At 38.0% G+C, this 22,923-nt stretch overlaps 2 protein-coding genes across 5 annotated transcripts in view; one reads left to right on the top strand and one right to left on the bottom strand.

Annotated features, from left to right (window-relative positions):
• LOC112644913 (centromere protein P) overlaps nucleotides 1-22,923 on the top strand; it is a 218,030-nt gene that overhangs the window by 58,874 nt on the left and 136,233 nt on the right. The window lies entirely within an intron of this gene.
• OGN (osteoglycin) lies at nucleotides 1,294-21,093 on the bottom strand. Its single transcript, XM_025423683.3, has 7 exons — nucleotides 20,937-21,093; nucleotides 19,741-19,989; nucleotides 17,526-17,616; nucleotides 8,236-8,394; nucleotides 6,151-6,353; nucleotides 3,980-4,075; nucleotides 1,294-3,119 (listed from the first exon to the last, which is right to left on the bottom strand). Exons 1-7 carry the CDS (start codon nucleotides 21,051-21,053, stop codon nucleotides 2,949-2,951), a joined length of 1,086 nt encoding a protein of 361 aa, XP_025279468.1. The 5' UTR covers nucleotides 21,054-21,093; the 3' UTR covers nucleotides 1,294-2,948.

Raw genomic sequence — 22,923 nt, 5'->3', positions numbered from 1 at the left:
CAGAGACACAGACAGAGGGAGAGGGAGAAGCAGGCTTCATGCAGGGAGCCTGATGTGGGACTTGATCACCAGTCTCCAGGATCACACCCCAGGCTGCAGGCGGCGCCAAACCCGCTGCGCCACCGGGGCTGCCCTGAGTTAAACTTTTGTATACATTATAAAGCTAGGGGTCCACCTGCATTCTTTTGCATGTGGATATCTGATTTTCCTAGGTTGACACCTTTGTTGAAAGTCATTTGACTGTAAATGCAAAGTTTTGTTTCTTGGATCCCTGATCTCTTCTGTTGTTTTATATGTTCCTGTCCAGGCCAGTACCACACTTTTGATTAATGTAGCTTTGTAATTCACTTTTGAAATGAGAAAGTGTGAGTTCTCCAATCTTATTCTTTTCTAATTTCTTTTGCCTATTTGGAGTCCCTTGAGATTCCTTATGAATTTTAGCGTGGGCTTTTCTGTTTCTTCAAAATATGTAATTGGGGCTTTGATAGGGACTATGCTGAGTCTGGATTGCAGTGAGTGATGCGGACATAGTAACTGTTCTGTCTTCCAGCCCATAGACACAGGGTGTCCCCCCTGTTGGCACACGGCTTCTTTAGTTTCAGGAATGTTTGTAAGGGTAAATTATTTTTAGGCCCTAATTTTTTTTTTAAGATTTTATTTATTCATGAGAGACACACAGAGAGAGGCAAAGACATAGACAGAGGGAGAAGCAGGCTCCCTGTGGGAACCCAGTGCAAGACTTGATCCCAGGACTCTGGGATCACGCCCTGAGCCGAAGGCAGATGCTCAACCGCTGAGCCACCCAGTGTTCCTAAACCTTAATTTTTTAAATTATCAGTGTCAAGAATGAATACCATTTCTTTAAGATATTGGGATCAACAAAATTTTACTTTCCCTTATTCCTTTATTTGTGACCAAATGGCATATTATGAGGTTGTCAGGTACTTCTATTCATATCTTCTTATGTGGAAGTCTGAAATAGTCTTTTAAGATAATTCTGTAATTCAGACCTCCTACCAGTGTTCTTTCCTAATTATTTTATGCAAATCACATTCTTTTGAATTCTCTAAAATTTGAGTTACTTTGGTTTTTTTTCCCCCTCTCTAATTTGTTAGGTAAAGAGTGAGAGAAACATGAGAGATGTCTCCTCTGACCACTTTTCCTGGTGTTAGTCCCACCACTCAGCTCTCCTTTTTATCAAATTTATTTTTCCAGATAAAGTTATAATTTGTTTCCATTTATTTATTCAAAATTGTGATAAAAATTCTATTTATCCCCAATAAAACAGAGCCCTTGGTTTAAATGAATTTTATTTTGCACTATTCATGCATATTCAGTTCAGATGTGCTCACTATTATGCTAGGTACATTGGAAGTATAAAGAGAATATTGGATGTGTTTAGTGAGCTTTCAGAAAAATGAGGCATGCACACAAAATAATGAGAAACTAGTATATAGTTAATGATTACTATCAAAATAAATGAGTTAATAACTAGTATAGGGGTAATTATTATGACCTTAAGAGATCACAGATGTTTTAATGAAAAAGTCTCATCTTTTGGTCAACCTTGACAAATGGGAGAAAGATTGAAAAACAGATAGGAGCTTATTCTACTTAAGGAAAGCCAGAAACAAATGTTTAAAAATATGAATAGCTATTTGTTCTGGGAATGGTAAATGGAGACCAACTTGATTCTAATGTATGATTTATGTTGGAAACAGTATTGGAAATTTTTATGTGCATAGTTCAGACTCATGTGTCCAAAGCACTCGTAGTTTTGGAAGTAACCCCAGTGCAGTGTGGGGACTTTTGAGTGGGTTTTGGGCAAGAGGGAAGGTTATTTTAGGAACTTTAATCCTGCAGCGTTGTTCCATCATGAGTCATCCCTATTAGAGTGCAGATGAATTCACACTGTGAAATGATCAGTTAATCCTGAGTCTTTAGAAAATGTTGTTCCAAAGCTTTCTTGTGAAGATACAGTCAGTTTGCATGACTGTGGTGTGCAGTAACACCATAAAATGAACTGTTTTCATGTCTTAGGTTTGAACAGATTTAACCACGAGATTCTCATTGCTATGGTGGTAAAAAAGGATTCCTCAGTACCTGTCATATTTGAAAGCCTTTACAATGAGGAACTTCATAGCTATTTTTTGAGAAATAGAATGGACATTTAACTTCTTCGTTTTGTTTTATGAGCGTACTGATTGTGGTCTGCTTGACTCCTTAAAATGTTTTATGGTAGACTTGGAATGTTAATATTTACAGGAAGGAAAATTTTGTACTGTTTTATTAAAGCCTTTAACTGTATGACTACAAAGCAAAATAACTTTGCATATTACTCTATTAGGTCTTTATCAGAGAGTAAAATTATGCTTTATTTGGAAAGGTTTGCCTAGATAGGAGAGTAATACCCTGAGAAATAGGGTATATAATAGGTATATAATAGCTGCCTTAATAGAGGGAAAACAGAGTTCCTACTTCATAATGAATAATGTGTGAATCATAAAAGAAAAATGGGAGATCACTGGAAATACTTAGTTTTTCAAAGTTTTTGGAACTTCTTCCTTAAATGCTTTAGGGATCCAGTAAAGGCCAGGAAAGACAAATAGTTGAAAGTTTCTTGGACTTAATCCTTTCATTTCAATATTAATGGAAATAATGCTTCTTAAATTTGGGTATTTATATGAAAAACATACCTTTTAAATGGCAGTATGGTATAAACTATAAGGATTTTATAATGCTGTTTAAATATTTTTACATTACTTTGTTTTGAACTTTGGATTCAATTTTGCTTATTATGCGTAAGATTTTGAACATCCTTGTTTAAAACATAAAGTTCCTCATAGTGGGATACAAAATTAATATTAAATATTTATGCTCCTTTAGACATTGTTGAGACAGATTACATGCATGTGTATACTTTGGTTTATATGCTGCATTGGTAGTGGCTAAAAGTATGACCCTACAGGCAATCTTTTCAAGCAGATAAAACTGTTGGGATGCTTTCCCAGGACAATGGGGTTGCCCTCCAGGCGTATCTCTTCAATGCGGTCCCGAATATAACGGGTGTCATTAGCCTTGCAGAATGTATCATCTGTGATTGAAGTTATGTTGTTAAACTGAAAAATAGAAGGGAAAAATTGTTCAGAAGTTTGAAATCAACCTTTTAGTATGCTATGTAATAGGATCTTGCAGAATATTCTATCTAAAAATTGATTTTGAAAATATTGTGTATCCTGTGTATCCTCGTAATAATAAAACTCTTTCAGCACGACCAGAGTCTCCCTCCAATCCCCGCCTTTTTACACCTATGGTATTATGTTGGAAGAACACATTACGTATTACTCAGAGTAATATCCATGTGGCAGAAAATTCTAAGCATAAATAAGATTATACTAGCTAGAGAAACCATCCCATTCTAGAGTGTCAATTCAAAATGGGTACCATGTCCTTAAAAATTCCTTAAAAAAGTAAAAAGGACAAATGTGAATTCTTGTGTTGATGAAAGACCAATTTTAGCTTAGTTTTTTTTTTTTTTAAGATTTTATTTATTTATTCATGAGACACACACACAGAGGCAGAGACAGAGACACAGGCAGAGGGAGAAGCAGGCTCCATGCAGGGAGCCCGATGTGGGACTCAGTCCTGGGACTCCAGGATCACACCCTGGGCGGAAGGCAGATGTTAAAACCCCTGAGCCACCCAGGCCTCCCCATGTGTCAGATTAACTGGGAGATGCTAAATGCACACCTGACAACAGACTGTACTCTAACAATAGGCCTTATACCTAGGTTGCTGATCCTTTCTTGGTTCTCTGGACAGCTGGGGCTTTCAGGCAGGTGAATGAGCTGGACTCTAAATATAGTAATATTTCGATAGGCAAAATTTACATGTGAATAAATGAATTTCCTAGTGAGTTCCAAGACTGACCAGTAGTAATTTAAATTAAAGTCAGATATTGTGAAAGGAGCAATCCTACCTGTAGATGAATTACACGGAGACTTTCTGGTAAATTAAGAGGCACAGATTCCAGGGCATTGTGGTCCAAGTAGAGGAAGGAGAGGTGGTTGAGTTTCTGTAAGGAAAAGGTACTTGGCTTGAGCGTCACTGAGGTCAGTACATTACTTTCACAGGACTCCTGCTGTGTACACATGTACATGCATATACATGTGTGTACCTGTGTACATGAATATATATATGTGTGTATACAAGTGTATACAGGTATTGGTGTAACACCTATCAGTGCTATTAATTGCTGGTTTGGTAGTTATTTGGTTTTGAGGATTTTTTTGTTTTCAGAAGTAGTGTATTTTCGTCCTTTAAGAAGGATGATAATGCCCTCCTGCATCCCCACATTTCTCTCTGCTCATCTGACCTGATTTCTAGCAAAATGAATACAGACATATCTTAGAGGTATTGTGGGTTCAGTCCCAGACCACCACAATAAAACAAATATTACAATACAGTGAGTCCAGTGAATTTCTTGGTTTCCTGTTGTATATTAAGGGTACATTTACACTATACTGCAGTCTATGAAGTGTGCAGTAGTGTTAAGTCTAACAGTGTACATATCCTAATTAAAGAATACAGCTAAAAGCTAACCATCATCTGAGCTTTCAGTGAGTTGTAATTCCTAATGACAGATCACCATAACACATGTAATAATAATAAAAAAGCTTAAATTATTGCAAGAATTAGCAAAATGTGCAGAGACACAGTGAGCAAATGCTGTTGGAAAAGTGGCGCCAGTGGACTTGCTCCATGCAGGGTTGGCACAGACTTTCAGTTTGTAAAAACACAGTCTCTGTGAAGCACAGTAAAATGACGCACAATAAAATGATGTGTGCCCATGCTCCTAACTGATGTGCTTGTTAGTAAGATGTTTCCCAGAGCAATTTATTAAATACTTTAGTGAGGTTTGACTTTTTCCCTGGAAAGGTCTATGTTGAATTACTCTTCATGATCAGCAAGCTCATTGCTGTGTATTGTTTTATGATTTCAAGATGAAATGCAAGTGTAAAATTCAGAATATTCAAACCCTTCTTTTGTGAAGTGTTGATCCACTCCTTTTTGGTCTTTACTATTCGTTAGTCCATGGCTTACCAGTCGGAATCACATAGCTTCACATTATATGGATTTTTTTATTTGTTTGTTTTTAATGTGAGTCCTGTTTTGAAAAGTCTCCTGATAATCCCTTAACTTTTGAGGAACTCTGATGTGCCTTTAGAATAATGTCCCTTACAGCTGAAAAAGAACTCCTTAAGTGTAAACAAACAAAAAAAAAAAAAGAAAAAAGAAGAAAGAAAAATGGAGTATTTTTACATCTTCTGACAGATTATTCATTTGTGGACAAATTGTACATTTGTGTGATTATCATTAACTTTATAATACTTGATAGAGTTTCTATTAGTTGTTATCACTAGAAGCCACAAACTTCCCTTTTGATGAGGTCTGCTGCCAATAGTAGCACGATCATCTTTTTATCTGGGGTTCCTCCCAGGACCGGGAGCGGGTTATCACCTGTGCAGGACTGGGCTGAAACAGTGATTTCTCCATAGGCTGTGCATTTGGACACAGCCTAGCTACCTTACCTTTTTCCCGTACCTGTATCTTGAGTTATTAAATTAAGAAATGTATTTAATGTTAGTACATATAGGATTTTATACTAGTTGTGATTATTAGAATTCAAAAGAAAGTCTATAGAATTTTATGGGCTAATATTTTTCAGTAGTAAAAGTAAAATTCAGTGTTTATTTTTGGAGCAATAATTTTCTGGCATGTGTAAATTACTAATATGGTAAGGAAAAGAAACACAGGAAAACTCCCATTTTGAAGTTTTATAGCATTCTGGTGCCATGAGGGTACAAACCACATCTGTGTAAATGAGTATTTGCTGTGTGAACAGGTGAAAAAGCTGCAACACAATGTAGTCCCACGAAACAAGGTAAAGTTATGTACTCCAAGCGAGGTGCACAAAAACTAGATTGAATGAGCCCAATAATAGGACTATTTATTGTGGAAATAATGTCTTCATTTATGAAATTAAAATAGTTTTTAAATATAAAAATTTTAGAACAGTATTTCTTTTATCATATCATCATTGGTTGTATAAAACTGATACTGTGTTTGGTCATAATATAAAATACTTACTTTGAAAGTATTTGCTTTGATTCCTCTACTCTTGATTTTGTTGTATTTTGCATTAAATAAAGTGAGCTTAGGAGGAAGAACTGGAAGTTTCAACAGTTGATTTTCAGCTAGTGTAAGTTCTTCTAACAGAGAAAGTTTTGAAAAAGTACCATCTTCTATATCTTCAATCAGATTTCCCGTAAAATCAAGTCGTCTTAAGTTAGCTTGAAGGAAAAATACACAGAAAATATACAAAAAATTTGAAGTTAAAGTTTCATTTATGTGGACTGAAGAAAAGCATTGGTTTAACAGGTCATTCAAATATCTTTTATTTTTAGTATCTAATAGGGTGTAATTAGTAGATCAGTAAACATTGTTGAACTCAAGGTGAGCATCTGCTCTGTGCCTGGCCCGATGGCCTTTCTCACTCAAGTCCTGGAATCTCAGGGTTGGAAGGAAACTTAAAGTTCATAGTGTCCTTCCATCCTTCTGTGTTTGAATTCTCAGGATGCTGAGGCAGTTTGAAACAAATTCTGGTTGCAAATCATAGGAAGTAAGCATAATATTTGATTGAATAGAATCATGTAGGTATATTTTGGACTTTACACCAGCATGTTGCATTGTGAGTGTAGGTATGTTATCTTAATCTCTCTATACCTTACTGCTTAATAGCAACAAATAGGAACATTCCCTAATTTGTTAAAATGATGCAGACACAGACATTCAGTTTATGTGTTTGACTTTTATATGTCTAGGATGGTAAGGAAATGAAGTCACTTCTCATTCATTATTTGTGGTGGTCCCTGCAAACACTGAGTTAATGACTATGGACCATTGCTCCCTGGGAATATACAGGGTTGGGTTCCTATGAGCCTCTGGTCACACATTTACATCAACCAATTGGTACAAAATTCTATGCATGTTTCTGTTGAAAAGCACTGTAGTTAGTATGTATTAGTGATACGTTAACATTGAACTCATCATGACCATGAGCACTGCAGCTCACGCTGGAATGAAGATGACCTCACACAGTGTCTTTGTGAGCAGCTTGAGCACTGCACTTGGGGACCACGTTAAATAGGAAAAAGCACAGCAGTTTGGAAGGTGTGATGCTCAGAAGACTGGACAGGACACTTTACAGTGTAAGAGCTGATACAGGATGGCAGAGGTCACTTTGTTTGACATTGGCTGGGTAACCCAGGTGTGTTGCCACCATGCACATGTCTACATATAGAGACTTTGGGTCACAAATTTTACCAAGTAGGTGAGTTTGAAAGTGTACATCCACAACTAAAGAGGCAAAATTGTCCTTGGACCGGTTGGGAGCTACCAGTTACAGCGTGAATGCTCTTAAGGTGGGTCTCCTAAATGTGCAGTGGGCCAGTGTGCGTTTCTGGGCGTGATTTTCTTCAGACGCACCTGACAACATAGCAGGCGAGAGGATTCTTTAGAAGTTGTGATCTAGGCCTGGGACTTGGCAATACAGAAGTGGGGCAATGTGGTGCACTCACGGCAGGGGCCCTAGAGGCCAGCATCCCAGAAAGGGGTTAAAAAATGCATTAGCTCCACATGGGAATTGTGTGAGGAATTTGGTGCTGGTTTGTGACCATGCCTGGGCCTCTCCTCAAACCTAAATTGAAATCTCTGGAGACTAGGGCCTGGTAGCAGTATTTTTATTTTTAGTACACAGCCAGGTTTAAGAACCCTGAGTTAGAGTACAGAAAAGCAGACTCTATGCTTGTGGTGAAGGTAGCATTGTGAATCAGTTATTGGGATTAGAGAAGCACTCCAACTATGCTGGTGCTCCTGCCGGGCTGAGGCAAACGAGTCTCAAAGTCCTGAGGTTGAGAAGGCATAGTTGCCCAAATGTTAGATGGGCTGTCAACATAGACATCGAAGTCACCAATAAAGAAAGATGAGAGGGGACACTTGAATGGATAGGAGATGAACCAACAAACCAGTCGATTTTTGTGGGAAGTATGTCGATACTTAAATACTCCAGCAGTGACTACCCTAGATGTGATGGGCCACAAGTGCCTAAAAATGTGTGTTTATATGAGGTTAATACTAACGTGAGTTAAAATGAATTATTTAAAATTAACTTACGTATATCTGCAAAATCTCTCGCAGTCAGCTTTTTAATTTTGTTGAATCGTGCATAAAGATAGGCTGATTCCTTTGGCAAGGGTGGTACAGCATCAATGTCAACTTCTTCACAGTATACAGAACCACTTAAGCAAACACACAACAAGCACGTGGGCATTTCTAAATTGGGAAACAAAACCATAAAAATACAAACTGATATGCTTTTATCCAGCTTCCACTGTGCATGATTATTTTGAAATTCATCTATTATCACATGTATCAGCAGTCCATTCCTTTTTATTATAGAGTAGTATTTCATGGTATTAATATAGTCCTTCCTTATGGGTTTTTGGTTTTCAGGTTCAGCCAGGTTTTCTGGCTATTTCCTGGGAAACCTGCTGTGAACATTTATGTAGAAGTCTGTGTGGATGTAATTGCTTTTGTTTCTCTAGGGAGAATAGGCTAGATCAGAGTGGCTGAGCACCTGCAGAGGAAAGCCCCACACTGTGTTCCATACAGGTTGTGCCGTATCACAGTCCTTCGGCAGTGCCTGAGAATTCTAGGTTCTCCACGTCCTCCTTGGCATTTAGTTTGATCAGACTTTTTAATTTAGCCATTCCAGGGAGGTATGTTGTGGTATCTCATGTTCTAATTTATATTTTCACAATGACGAATAAGTTGAGCAATTTTTTTATAAACTTATTTGCCTTCCACATATTTTCATGGTAAAGTGGTCATATCTTTTGACTATTTTTATTTATTTTTTTAAAAGATTTTTATTTATTCATCAGAGAGAGAGAGGCAGAGACACAGGCAGAGGGAGAAGCAGGCTCCATGCAGGAGCCTGACGTGGGACTCGATCCTGGGTCTCCAGGATCACGCCGTGGGCTGCAGGTGGCACTAAACCGCTGCGCCACCAGGGCTGCCCTCTTTTGCCTATTTTTAAAATGATTTTTTGTATTGTTATTGAATTATGAGTATATATTGTAGGTATAAGTTGTCACATTTCTGTTTTGCAAATCTTTTCCTCCGTGTGGCTTGTCTTATTTTCTTATCAATGTCTTTTGACTGGGAAACATTCTTTTGCTTCCACATTTTTACTTAAATTCTAGTAAGTTAATACATAGTGTAATATTGGTTGCAGGAATAGAATTCAGTGATTCATCACTCACATACAACACCCAGTGTTCCTCACAAGTGCCCTCCTTAATGCCCATTCCCCATCTAGCTCCTCCCCCACCCACTTCCCTCCATCAACCCTCGGTTTGTTCTCTAGAGTTAAGAGTCTCTTATGGTTTGCTTCCCTCTCTCTTCCTTTTTTTTTTTTTTTTTTACTTCCCATATGTTCATCTTTTTTTGTTTCCTAAATTTCCCTTATGGGTGAAATCATATGGCATTTGTCTTTCTCTGACTCCTTTCACTTAGCGTAATACCCTCTAACTCCATCCACATCATTGCAAATAGCAAGATTTCATTCTTTCCGATGGCTGAGTAATGTTCCATCATATGTATGTGTGTATATATATATATATATATATACACACACACACACATATATATACACACACACGCACACCACATCTTCTGTCGATGGACATTTGGGCTCTTTCCATAGTTTGGCTTTTGTTGATATGCTGTTATAAACATCAGGGTGCATGTGCCCCTTCTAATATGTATTTTTTTTTTCTGTATTTTTGTATCTTTTGAGTAAATTCCCAGTAGTGCAATTGCTGGGTCATAGGGTAGCTCTATTTTTAACTTCTTGAGGAACCTCCACACTGTTCTCCACAGTGGCTACACCAGTTTCCATTCCCAGCAACAGTGCAGGAGGGTTCCCCTTTTTCCTCATCCCTACAATCATCTTTTGTTTCTGGTCTTGTTGATTTTAGTTACTCTGCCAGTTGTGAGGTGATTTCTTATTGTGGTTTTAATTTGAATTTTCCTCATGCCAAGTGATGTTGAGCATCTTTTCATGTGTCTGTTAGCCATTTGTGTGTCTTCTTTGGAAAAGTGTCTATTCATATCTTCTGTCCATTTCTTAACTATATTATTTGCTTTTTGGGTGTTGAGTTGGTAAATTCTTTATAAATTTTGGATACTAACCCTTTATCAGATTATGTCATTTGCGCATGACATCTCCCGTTTCCTATGCTGCCTCTTAGTTTTATTGTTTCCTTCTCTATGTAGAAGCTTTTTATGTTGACCAAGTCACAATCATTCATTTTTGCATGTTTCCTTTGCCTCTGGCAGCATGGCTAATAAGAAGTTGCTGTGGCTGAGGTCAAAGAGGTTTCTTCCTGTGTTCTCTAGGATTTTGATGGTTTCTTGTCTCACATTTAGATCTTTCATCTTTTTTTTTTTTTTTAAAGATTTTACTTATTTTTAGAGGGAGAGTGTTGTGTGTAAATGGGGGGAGGGGCAGAGGGAGAAGGGGAGAGAGAATCACAAGCAGACTCCACACCAAGTGTGGAGCCCAAATGGGGCTCTATTACACAATCCCAAGATCACCACCAGAGCAGAAACCAAGAGTCAGACATTCAACCCACTAAGCCACCCAGGCACCCCAGGTCTTTCATCCATTTTGAATTTATTTTTGTGTGTGGTTTAAGCAAGTGGCCTAATTTCGTTCTTTTGCATGTTACTGTCCAGTTTTTCCAGCACCATTTGTTCAAGAGACTTTTTTCCATTGGATATTTTTTCCTGCTCTGTCAAAGATTGGTTGACCATATGGTTGTGGGTCGTCCATTTCTGGGTTCTGTATTCTGTTCTGTTGATCTATGTGTGTGCTTTTATGCCTGTAAAATACTGTCTTGATGACCACAGCTTTTTTTTTTTTTTTTAAGATTTTATTTATTTATTCATAGAGACACAGAGAGAGAGAGGCAGAGACACAGGCAGAGGGAGAAGCAGGCTCCATGCAGAGAGCCCGACGTGGGACTCGATCCAGGGTCTCCAGGATCACTCCCTGGGCTGTAGGCGGCACTAAACCGCTGTGCCACTGGGGCTGCCCATGACCACAGCTTTGTAATATGACTTTGTAGTCTGAAGTTGTGAGGCCTCCAGCTTTGCTTTGGTTTTTCAGAATTGTTTTGGCTATTTGAGGTCTTCTGTGGTTCCATACAAATTTTAGGATTGTTTCTTCTAGCTCTGTTGGTATTTTGATAGAGATTGCATTAAATATATAGATAGCTTTGGGGAGTATAGACATTTTAACGTTTGTTCTAGGAACAAACATGATCATGAAATTTTTTCCCATTTTGTTGTGTCGTCTTCAATTTCTTGCATAAGTGTTCTATAGTTTTCAGAGTACAGATCTTTTACCTCTTGGGTTTATTCCTGGGTATCTTACTATTTTTGGTTCATTTGTAAATAGGATCAATTCCTTGATTTCTTTTACTGCTGCTTCATTATTGGTGTAGAGAAATGCAACAGATTTCTGTATGTTGGTTTCATATCCTGCGACTTTGCTGAATTTGTGTCAATTTTAGCAATTTTTTGGTGGAGTCTTTCAGGTTTTCTACATAGAGTATCATGTTGCCTGAAAATAGTGAGTTTGATTTCTTCCTTGCTGATTTGGATGCCTTTATTTCTTTTTGTTGTATGATTACTGTGATGAGGATTTCCAGTACTGTGTTAAAATAGTAATGGTGAGAGTGGACATCCTGTCATGTTCCTTACTGTAGGGGGAGGGCTCCGAATTTTTCCTCATTGAGGATGATACTAGCTCTGAGTTTTTTGTATGTGGCTTTGATGATGTTGAGGCTTGTTCCTTCTGTACATTTTATATTTTAATGAAGAACAGTTAATTCCTTTATAGTTGTACTTTTTGTGTTGTATTTAAGAGATCTTTGCAACACTACATTATTATCCTTTTTTTTTAATTATATAGGGTAAGCTCTTGATATTTAGGTTTGGGGTCCATTTTTAGTTAATTTTTATATATGGTCTCGGAAAGAGTCAAAGCTCTTTTTTTTTTTTTTTTAACCTAGAACTACCTGACTTTTCAGCATCATTTTTTGAAAAGATTATCTTTCCCCCAGTATGTTGCATTGGCTTTAGTGTAAAAAACCAGTTGATCCTATTGTCTAAATATATTCCTGGATACTTCTTGTTTATTTTTTTTAATTTTTTTTAAAGATTTTATTTATTCATGAGAATACACAGAGAGGAGATAGAGGCAGGGACACAGGCAGAGGGAGAAGCAGGCTCCATGCCGGGAGCTTGATGTGGGACTCTATCCTGGGTCTCCAGGATCACGCCCTGAGCTGTAGGTGGCGCTAAACCGCTGAGCCACCGGGGCTGCCCCTTCTTGTTTATTTTTATGCTAATATACAATTTTGTGCTTCCTGTAGCATTTTAGGTACTGTAAATCCTCCAACTGTATTCTTCAATACTGTTAGGCCTATTCTGAGTTCCTTGCATTTCCACATCACTTTCAGTCAGCTTCTTGATTTCAAAAAGCCTGCTAAAAATTTAATTGTTATTGAGTTAAATATGCAAATTGTGAAAAATTGGGGCACTTAGGTGGCTCAGTGATTGAGGACTGTGATTGAGTGATTGCCTTCAGCTCAGATCATGATCCCAGGGTCCTGGGATTGATTCCACATCAGGCTCCCCACAGAGAGCCTGCTTCTCCCTCTGCCTGTGTCTCTGCCTCTGTGTGTGTGTGTGTCTCTCATGAATAAATAAATAAAATCTTTAGGAAAAAAAAAGTCAATTACCTGTTGCTCCATGGGCTAAGATGGACATTGTGTTAGTAGGCACAAAAGTGATGTGAATCTTCTCCATCTGCCTCAGAGCTCATGGGTAACCAGGTACAGTGCTATCCAGCAGTAATGTTTTGCAAGGAATGATTTTTCCTGAGCAGTAAATCTCCACCATGGGCTTAAAATATTCCATCACCCATGTTGTAAACAGATGTGCTGTCCCCGGCTTTGTTGTTCCATGTAAAGCACGTCGGTGGAGGAGATCTGGCATGATTGCCAAGGGCTGCTTTTCAGAAGGGTCAATGAACATTGGCTTCCACTTAAAGTCACTGGCTGCATTAGCCCCTAACAAAGTCTACCTGTCCTTTGAAGCTTTGCAGCAGACATTGCCTTCTTTCTAGCTGTGAAAGTCCTAGATGGCATCTTCCCACAGAAGACTGTTTCATCTGTATGGAAAATCTGTAGTTGAGTGTGAGCACCTCCGTGCACTCTCTTCACTGGATCTTCGGGATCACTGGCTGCAGCTTTTCTGTCAGCACTCGCTGCTTCACCTTGCACGTTTACATGATGGAGACAGCTTCTGTCCTTACCCCCGCCACCTTCTGCCAGCTTCCAGCTTTCCTTCTGCAGCTTCCTCACAGCTGCTCAGCCTGTGCACAACTGAAGAGTCAGGGCCTGGCTCTGGGTGAGGCTTTGGCGGAAGGGAATGTTGTTACTGGTTTGAGCTTCCATCCAGACCAGACTCTCCATGTCAGCAGTGAGGCTGTTTCACTTTCTCATCATTCAAGGGAGTTCAAGGGAGTAGCCCTTGGAATGTCCTTCAAGAACATTTCCTTTGCCTTCAGACCTGGGCTCCTCGTTTTGCACAAGAGGCCTTGGTTCTGGCCTGTCTTGGGTTTTGACGGGTGTTCGGGGGAAGGTTCATGTCTAGCTTTCGATGGAAAGTGAGAGATGTGTGACTCTTCCTTTCACTTGAATGCTTGGAGGCCACAGTAGGGTCATCCATTGTCTTAATGTCAGTAGGGTCATGTCTCAGGGCCTAGAGGGGCTCCAAGAGGAGTAGAGAGATGGGGGGATGGCTGGTCCCTGGAGCAGTCAGAGCACATACAACATTTATCAGTCACGTTGCCTGTTTTCTATGGGCATGGCTCATGGTACCCCCACATCATGGTGTTGACATTAAAGATCACTGATCACAGGTCACCGTTACAAATAAATGGACAAGGTTGAAATATTTTGAGAGTTCCCGAAGTGTGACACACAGGCATGAAGTGAGCAAATGCTGTTGGAAAAATGGTGCTGGTAGACTGGTGCCACACAGGGTTGCCATAATTAAAAAATAAAAATAAGAAATGCAAAATTTGCAGAGTAGAGTAAAACGGGGGTCTGTACCTCTGTGTCCAAACTATGGTCTTCTATTGTAGTCCAGCACCACCATGGTCACTCTGGCCTTCCCCGCCTTACCACATTTATAGCAATTTCTCCCACTCTGAGAAACCTGGCTCTCATTATCCAGGGTAGTATTTTACTCAGTACTAGTAATTTACCCAGTGTAGTGTTTACCCAGCACTCACACATTAGTTTCATTATTGTTGACCTGTAATGCAGTAGAAAACAAACCTGGAATTGTACTGTTTGTCCATTCTATTTTGTCTTTAGCCTGAAGTCCTATAGTCAAAATCCTGTGTTTAAGGGTCACTTGGATTAAATTTGTTTCCTTTTAGTGTGTTATGTTATTCATTTAAAATGAAATTGTTTCCAATTGTATGCCAATTCTATCTCATCTTTGTTGATTTTTATTTATAAATGTATTTGTTAGTTTACCTGTGTGAAATATAGCCTTGTTCTCAAATCAAATCTATACAGAAAGTGTATACTCAGGGAAGTCCCAGACCCTCCTGCCCCCCATCTCTCTCTCCTTTCCACCACTGGTCCCTTCTGTGACAGGTTGCCTTTCTTGAGTTTCTTCTCACACAAGTGAGCTGATGTATTCTTTCTTTTTTTTTTTTTTTTAATTTTTTAAAATTTATTTATGATAGTCACACACAGAGAGAGAGAGAGGCAGAGACATAGGCAGAGGGAGAAGCAGGCTCCATGCACCGGGAGCCTGATGTGAGATTCGATCCCGGGTCTCCAGGATTGCGCCCTGGGCCAAAGGCAGGCGCCAAACCGCTGCGCCACCCAGGGATCCCTGATGTATTCTTTCATCTCTTTTCTTCGATGAAAGGCAGCATGCCATAGTCTTTTGCACTTTGATGAGAGGTGTGTTTTTTTTTTTTTTTCCATGTAATATATTCTGGAAATCACTTCTTGTTCATAGAGATCTTCCCTATTCATTTTTATAATTGAGTAGTATTCACCGGTGTAGATTTTTTGATAAATATTTTATTCATTTATGAAAGACACACAGAGAGAGGCAGAGACAGAGAGAGAGGGAGAAGCAGGCTCCATGCAGGGAGCCCGACGTGGGACTCCATCCTGGGACCCCAGGGTTACTCCCTGGACTGAAGGCAGGCGCTAAACCGCTGAGCCACCCAGGGATCCCCCTCCCTGGTGTAGATTTGCTATACTTCATCCAAGCTGTCTTCATTGTATGGATTGTTAGATTGTTTCCAGAATTTTGCATTTGTGAGCAGTGCTTCTGTGATGGTATGTATGTATATTCTTCCTTTCAGAGGTATATTTGTAGGGTAAATTCCTAGAAGTTGATTGCTATATCACAAAGTAAATGCATGTTTGGTTCTGTTAGATATTTTTTTTAACTCCTGTCGAAAGATATTATACTAATTTGTATTCCTCCCAGCAATATATGAGGGTTTCTGATACTCCATGGCCTTGCCAGTGGTATAATATAACAGCTTTAATTTGTGGCTATCAGGTTAAAAATTTATATCTCAGGGCAATTTAAACTTACATTTCTCTATGTGTGAGATAGAACATCTTTTCACATGTTTAAGGGTCATTTTTATGTCACTTTTTGAATTGTCCTCATATTTTTTGCTGTTTTTTCCAATGGATTTTTAGTCAATTTTTTCCTGGATTTTTATGTGTTATTTATAAATTAGAGATACTAACTTTATTTCTCTCAGGTTTCAGTTGTGTTTGACTTCATTTATGATGATGCTCTTTACCACGAAAACATTTGATTTCATCAAGTCAAATTTATTGATCTTTTTTAGTATTTTGTCTGGATTTTGAGGCATCCCACACCCAGATTATCGTCTCATATTTGCATTGTTTCACTTTTTACATGTAGACCCTAATTTATATGGAGGGATTTGTTTTTCTGAGTAAAGTATGGATCTAATTTTTGTCTCTTCAGTTGACCACTCAGTTGTCCAACACCAGTTTTTAAAAATTTTTTTGTTTTCATTTATTTATCTAAAGACTTTATTTGAGAGAGAGCGAACATGAGCAAGCGAGCAAGAGCAGGAGTAGAGGCAGGGGGAGAGGGAGAGGCAGACTCCTTGCTGAGCAAGGAGCCTGACCGTGGTGGAGCTCGATCCTAGGACCCTGAGATCATGACCCGAGCTGAAGGCAGACGCTTCACGACTGACCACCCAGGTGCCCCTAAAGTTCTTATTTATATTCCAGTTAGTTAACAGCCTTGTTTTTTAACAATCACCATGATTTGAAGCCCCTAGCAGCTCCGTTGGTGGAGCCTTGGTCTCTTGATCTCAGGGTTGTGAGTTTGAGCCTCTATGTTAGGTGTAGAGATGACTTAAAAATAAAATCTTTAAAAATACCATCTTTACTTCAGTGATTTAAGGTGACTTCTCTATGATATACTAAATTTCTATATGTATTTCTATTTCTGAACTTTCTGTACTTGCACCAGTATTACATGTATTTAAACACAGAGACTTTGTGTTCTATTATGAGATACATCTGGTTCCTGAGGACAACTGTCATGTTTCTGTGAGTCTCTGGCTATTTGTGCAAATTTGATTTTTCCATGTGAACTTGAGAATCAACTTCACCACCTTTTAAAGGAGGTTATTGTAAATTTAGGGAGAGCTGACATCTTTATGATACAGAATCATCCTATTCAAGAGCAAGGGATGTCTTTCCAATTAGTGTGTGTGTTTTTTTAATGTTGTCATGTGAAATGCTGTTCTTTGATAGATCAAAAATAAATACATAGGAACAATTAAGAAAGATGTTATTTTATAATTTTCTGTTTTCATTGAAGTGTATATTATTTATATATATAGCCATCTCTGTGTCTTCTGTAAGTTTGTTGCAATTAAGAATTCATTTTATTTCCATTATCCTCAGGTTGCACATAGTATTTGCAGATCATTGTTGCTAAGTCACTGTTTCTGAAATTGATTTTATGCAGATGGAAGCACACAGTGTGTACTCGGGACTCGGATTGTTCTTGAATGTTCCTGCCCCTGATTCTCACTCATAGCACGGGGTGGCAGTGGATGTCCCAACTAACACACCAGCTGACTTTATCATTGGAGATAAAAGTCCACTGTTTGAATTTAATATAGCTTGAGGTCATTTTTTATACCATAAAGAATAAATTTCCATTATCTATTTATTTATTATTAAAATGCTCCTTTTAAGATAATTAGATGAGAGGGTATGCACACTTACCATCATTTTCCTTCTTGAGGGGTGGTAGCATTACACGCTCATCTTTTTGTAATTGAAGACTTTTCTCTTCAGGTAGTATAGTTTCTTTTTCCTATTAGAAAAGTAAAAAATTGTTATTAGGTTTGAAAAAGCCTAATTTTGAGTTTTAACTTAAGGTTATGGGGTGCCTGGGTGGCTCAATGGGTTGAGCATTCCAACTCTTGGTTTCAGCTCAGGTTGTGATCTCAGGATCATGGGATGGAACCCCACGTTGGGCTCCACGCTCAGCAGGGAGTCTGCTCGGGATTCTTTCTCCCTCTCCTTCTACCCCTCCTCACCTCTCTCAAATAAATAAATCTTAAAACTAAAGAGCGTAGGATCACAGATAGCACCTGTCTTCTCATGGTCATAGTGGCACTCCTTTGTGCTGCATACATAATTCCACTTCATCATTCATTAACTTATAAGGCAAATATTTGTGTAGCTTGTTTTCACTCCAGACTGTCAACTCCTTGAGTATAAGAAAGAACCAGGTCTGTTTTTTGTTTGTTTGTTTGTTTGTTTGTTTGTTTTTTAAATCTCCAAAAGCTGAACTCTGTGCCTCCTAATTAATATATTGAAATTCCAAATGGGAGCTGAAAGGGGCTCTCTGACTCAGAATTTAGTTTTTCTGAAGTGAAACTTGAAATGAGATCCTCTTTATGTAGGGTAGGTCTTTTAATTGTTCTTTATGGTCTTGCCTTAATTGAGTTCCTGATGGCAGATTTTACCATGTTCAGCAGGATTGAAGCACAAGTCATGGTGCATGTGCTGGGCACTGAGCAGGCTTTTGGCTTCTTCTGCATGTGGCCCATCATTACCTACATGCCTGCAGTACACCTGGCCCTTTTATTCTTTCTGCCTGCCCCACTGGGACCTCCAGTCCAGGCTGTTAGCCCTGGGGGTCCATATCACTCTCTCCTATCCTGGAAGGGAACATTTTCTGCCATTAGACTTAATGTAGATGGCGTGGGGCCACAGTGTGTACTCTCTGAAAGCACATTTGCCTTCCATCTCCATCTTAACTCCTTTTTCCTCCCACATGGCTTCCGCTTGAACAGCCCCTTCACTCTGAATCTGTATATTAAGTGCTGTTGAATTTTAATCCACAAATATGAGTTCCTACATTTATATTAAGAGCAGAACTTCTAAAGCAATGTGAAGAGAAACAAAGAACTTACTACTTTTTAGAGACCATGGAATTTTGAAATTATTTTCTTAACTTAAAGATTCCAATCATCCATGTAAGCCAATAGTTTATTTTTATGATAAGCACTTTTAAAAAGAATTTCTGAAGCTATGACTAGTGGTACCAATCCTTTTTGTCTTAATATTAGGCAAATATAATACCAGCATATTAACTCCATTGAAAGAAATTATAGTGTTAACATTTGGTCCTGTGTACTAAAAAAGAAAAAAAAAACAACATTGTTATATATTTGGCTGCCTTTCTCATTTTCCATTCTATGTGTGCACGTGTGCATGGCACACATGCATACACAGAGTAGGCAGGAGCAGATACTTATGTGCTGCATTAACTTTTTCCTTACCCAGCTTTCATTTCTGTGTGCCAAGAAAACCACAAGTAATTACTCAGCCCATGCAAGTGGAGTATGAAAGATGTGATATGAAGTCATCCCTGCAGAGTATTAACTGAAGGACAATTACAGTCACTTCGTACAAATTGTTAGTCTAAATTGTTGAAACTGATTAAAAATTAAGCCTCACATTGAGGCGTTTTTCATTTTTTGTTACCATATGTAAGTTATTGTGAAATGCTGTAGAAACCAAAATAAGCAGTATTTATTTCCACGAACCACTTCTTTCTAAAATAATAAACCTTAAGCTGGTAATCCAAGATTATTTCTCCTAATACACATTTCTTCTATTTTATTTTGAGGCAATATAATACACAAATATAGGGCATTGTATAACACTACTTATAAATCTTCAACCAGTAAGAGATCATCTTAAATTTTATGTTGGTTGCTATAGATACTGTTTGGTTACAATAGATTCTTTTTATTAATTTGGGAGACATGCATACTTTAAAAATATAATCTTGGGGATATTTTGAATTACTTTCATTTAAAGTGCTTTTTCTTTCCCTTTACCTTATCAGACACATTAGAAAAAAACCTATGCATTTAAATGGGTGACTAATTTAGAAGTTTAATTTAGGGTAGAAATAAAGTACCTTAATATTTTTTCCATCCAGATATTTGTCCTCAAAGTCTTGACTAAACAAGGTTTCTTCAAAATTATCTGTTCCATAATCATAGGTCATGCGTGAGTCCTGCAGAGTTGGTGGTGCTGGCTCTGTCAGAGGTATAAACAGGAGCAGGAAAAGTGTAGACTGCAGAGTCTTCATGTCAGCAAAGTCAAGGTGACTGGAAGTTAATAAAGCTAGTGGCCTGCTGACTGTGGGACAATGCTCTCTTTTTCCCTGGAAGTAAAAACGCAGACCATCGAAGCAATATTTAAAAGCTTAGAGGACTTTTGGCAGGGTATACTCAGTAGGGGCCAGAGAACAATATTTAACCCTTAGTGATCTTTAATTAGATGCTAAAAGTTTTCATGTATCAGTGACGTTCTTAAAAATAGTTTCAGAAAGTGGTTTTATTTATTTTTCTGTCAAAACCCAAGCAATGTTGAAAATTTCAGTTTGTTAATAATTAGGTGCTTTAAACAAGGGTACTTGTATGCAATTGAAGTCTTAGGATACCTGTAGTTTAAATAGTTAAAATGAAGACTCATGATCCTGTCTCATGTGAGTTAAAAATATCATATTTCAACTTTGCTATTTTATAAGAACTCTTGATTTGTAATGGTAGGAATAGAAATAAGTTCCAAGAGTTTTAAAACTTTAAATTTAACATGAAAAGTAATCATTAACACTTCTAGGTGATAAAGCATATGGGAAAAGCCATAATTTTAATTTTCTTAGTCTTGTAATTTTCATTGACATCATTATTTTTAGTTAATAGCATTGCTTTTGGAATTTATACTATGAAAAACACAGTACTGCAGACTAGAAAAAATACAGAATTTAATCAAGGATTTTGAGGAAGATTCTCTTAGGCTTCTCAGTGATGCGCATTTCAGAGTTTTAAAGTAATTTCAGACAGAATCAGAGTTGCTGGTGCTGCATTGTAGATGCCAGCTTGTCAAAAATCAGTGGCTAAAAAGCCTGGTTTTGTGACTTTTGCAGCAAGGTTCTTGCCTGCAGGGATGTTAAAATTATCTAGTGACATATTTAAGTGCTTGTTACAATTGTTCAAGGTAACTGAAACTTAAAAAATTAGAGGTGGCCTTTGCATTTATCAAGACTGTTCGATGAATCCCACATCTTAACAAATGATATTTAAAAGAATATGTGAAAGAAGAGCCTACCGTTGTAGCTTTTTTGAAGCTTTTTGTGGTTTTCCTCAATAGAAGTTCATGCGTGTGTATTAGCCCCAAGTGGTAGGTGAAGGAGGAAAGCTGTGGATCAGTTTCAAACTGCTGCATGGAGTTTCAGGGCCCAGCAGCTTTAAATGCAGTTTGCATGTGGTAGAGATCCTTGCCAACATTCTTTCTCTGGGGTGAAATGTAGTGTGTTGTACTGGAGAGCTGTGCTTAAAACATTTTCAACTGCCGTGCTTGGTCTGCTTCTAATTACCGTAAGCTTGTGTTATTTTTCACATGTGTACCTTGTGTAATGAGCACTAAGGTTTCATGAGTATTATTTGTAAAGACGACATAGCTTTAAAGTCCTGCTTTTTATTTTAATGCTTTCCCAGAAGATAAAAACTTCTGCTTTTTCAATGAAATAAAACACCAAATCAAAACCTAGTTTGTGCTCTTAATTTTATGAGGGGTAAAAATATTGCTGTAGTACCATAATTAGTATATAGTCAAGAAATTTCCAATGCAAAAATTACTTTTAGTATAAATTATCATGTAGTTTAATCATTTGGGGCCCCCCTCCTTTATTTTAGTTACATGTAATAAAAATCCAAGTCTGAGAAATCAGCTTTTAAAAAATACATTTGATTTGTAATTCAGAGTTTTGATAGTAAAGATAGCTTCGTTTGCTAAAATAAGGAAACTATAAAAATCATTTAAATTGTAAATTTGATTTTTAAAAGTTTAAATGGTATTTTAGATAACTATATATGACCATCGTAAAGATTCACTTTCATTTTATCACTCTTTGGTGCTCTTAGCACTCAGGGTAACATTTCTTTCTCCTCTAAACCAAAAATCCAATAGATATGGGTATGAATAAATTTTATTATAAAACAGAAAAGAATACCAGTTTGTTCTTTTCTATTTAAAATTGTCTTTAGAGTCTTTCAAATTATAGCCTGGAAAATCTAAGACTTGAATGCTCATGATTTTATTTGAATGTGAATTATTTTGTATTTTGTTGTGATATTCTCTGGTTTGGGCTGATAGAAATTGACAATTTTATGGCTTTAAGGATACAATAAAATATTCAGAGTCTTTGCAAATATCTTAAAATGAAACAGCAAATACTGGTTAGTTTGTTTTGCACTGTGTGGCAGATTTGTTGGGAAGTGAACAGGATAGATGTTAAATGTCAGATTTAGAGAATCCTAGAGATGGGACGCTTTACTAATGTCAAATACAGTGTGATCCTTTGTACTACAGAAAATTATAGTGTGAGTTATAACATCTCTCCTTGGGAAGTCATGACCAGTGAATACAGTTTTATTGGTATTCATCCATGAAGTAAATTTATTGGGCACCAGTTTCTGCCAGAAGTGCAGACAAATGCACTCAGACTACTAAAATGCCATTTCTCCCCTGAAGGCACTTCCCTGGTTTGCAGTGATCTGGAACAAGTTAACTTCTTTGGACTTCAGTGTTTTTATCTGTTGTACTGTAGTTACTGCCGAGTTTTTCCAACCTCCGCGCTATTGAAATCTTGGAGTAGATCATTCTTTGTGGTGCGTTGTAGGACATTTTGCAGCATCCCCACTCTCTGCCCACTAGATGCCAGTAGCATTCCTCCACCCCTCGCCCCCATCAGCTGTGACAAACCAGTATCATCTCAATACTTTGTCCCTTTGAATGACCAAACACATACTTATAAATCACAGCACGGCAATCCATCCCCTGGTCCTTGAACACGGGTCCCTCACCGCCAAACAATGATAAAAGTCAAAAGATGCTGGTGCACTACCAGAATCCCATTCAGTCATTAATAACTGTTCAGTCATGGGGATCCCTGGGTGGCTCAGCAGTTTAGCGCCTGCCTTTGGCCCAGGGTGCAATCCTGGAATTCCGGGATTGAGTCCCACATCGGGCTCCCGGCATGGAGCCTGCTTCTTCCTCTGCCTGTGTCTCTGCCTCTCTCTATCTCTCTAATTCT

The sequence above is a fragment of the Canis lupus genome, chromosome 1, assembly GCF_003254725.2.
Source record: "Canis lupus dingo isolate Sandy chromosome 1, ASM325472v2, whole genome shotgun sequence".
Lineage (NCBI taxonomy): Eukaryota > Metazoa > Chordata > Mammalia > Carnivora > Canidae > Canis > Canis lupus.
This window is presented reverse-complemented; position numbering and strand designations above follow the sequence as displayed.

Bases quoted from the DNA above. Each gene is read 5' to 3' on its own strand.
- OGN (XM_025423683.3), bottom strand. From the start codon at position 21,053: ATGCAGCAGTTTGAAACTGATCCACAGCTTTCCTCCTTCACCTACCAC. The intron at 19,990-20,936 runs GTAGGCTCTTCT...TTTTACTTCCAG, and splicing joins GCTTCAAAAAAGCTACAACG to GGAAAAAGAGAGCATTGTCC. The intron at 6,354-8,235 runs GTAAGTTAATTT...TTTTCCTTCAAG, and splicing joins GAGAGATTTTGCAGATATAC to CTAACTTAAGACGACTTGAT.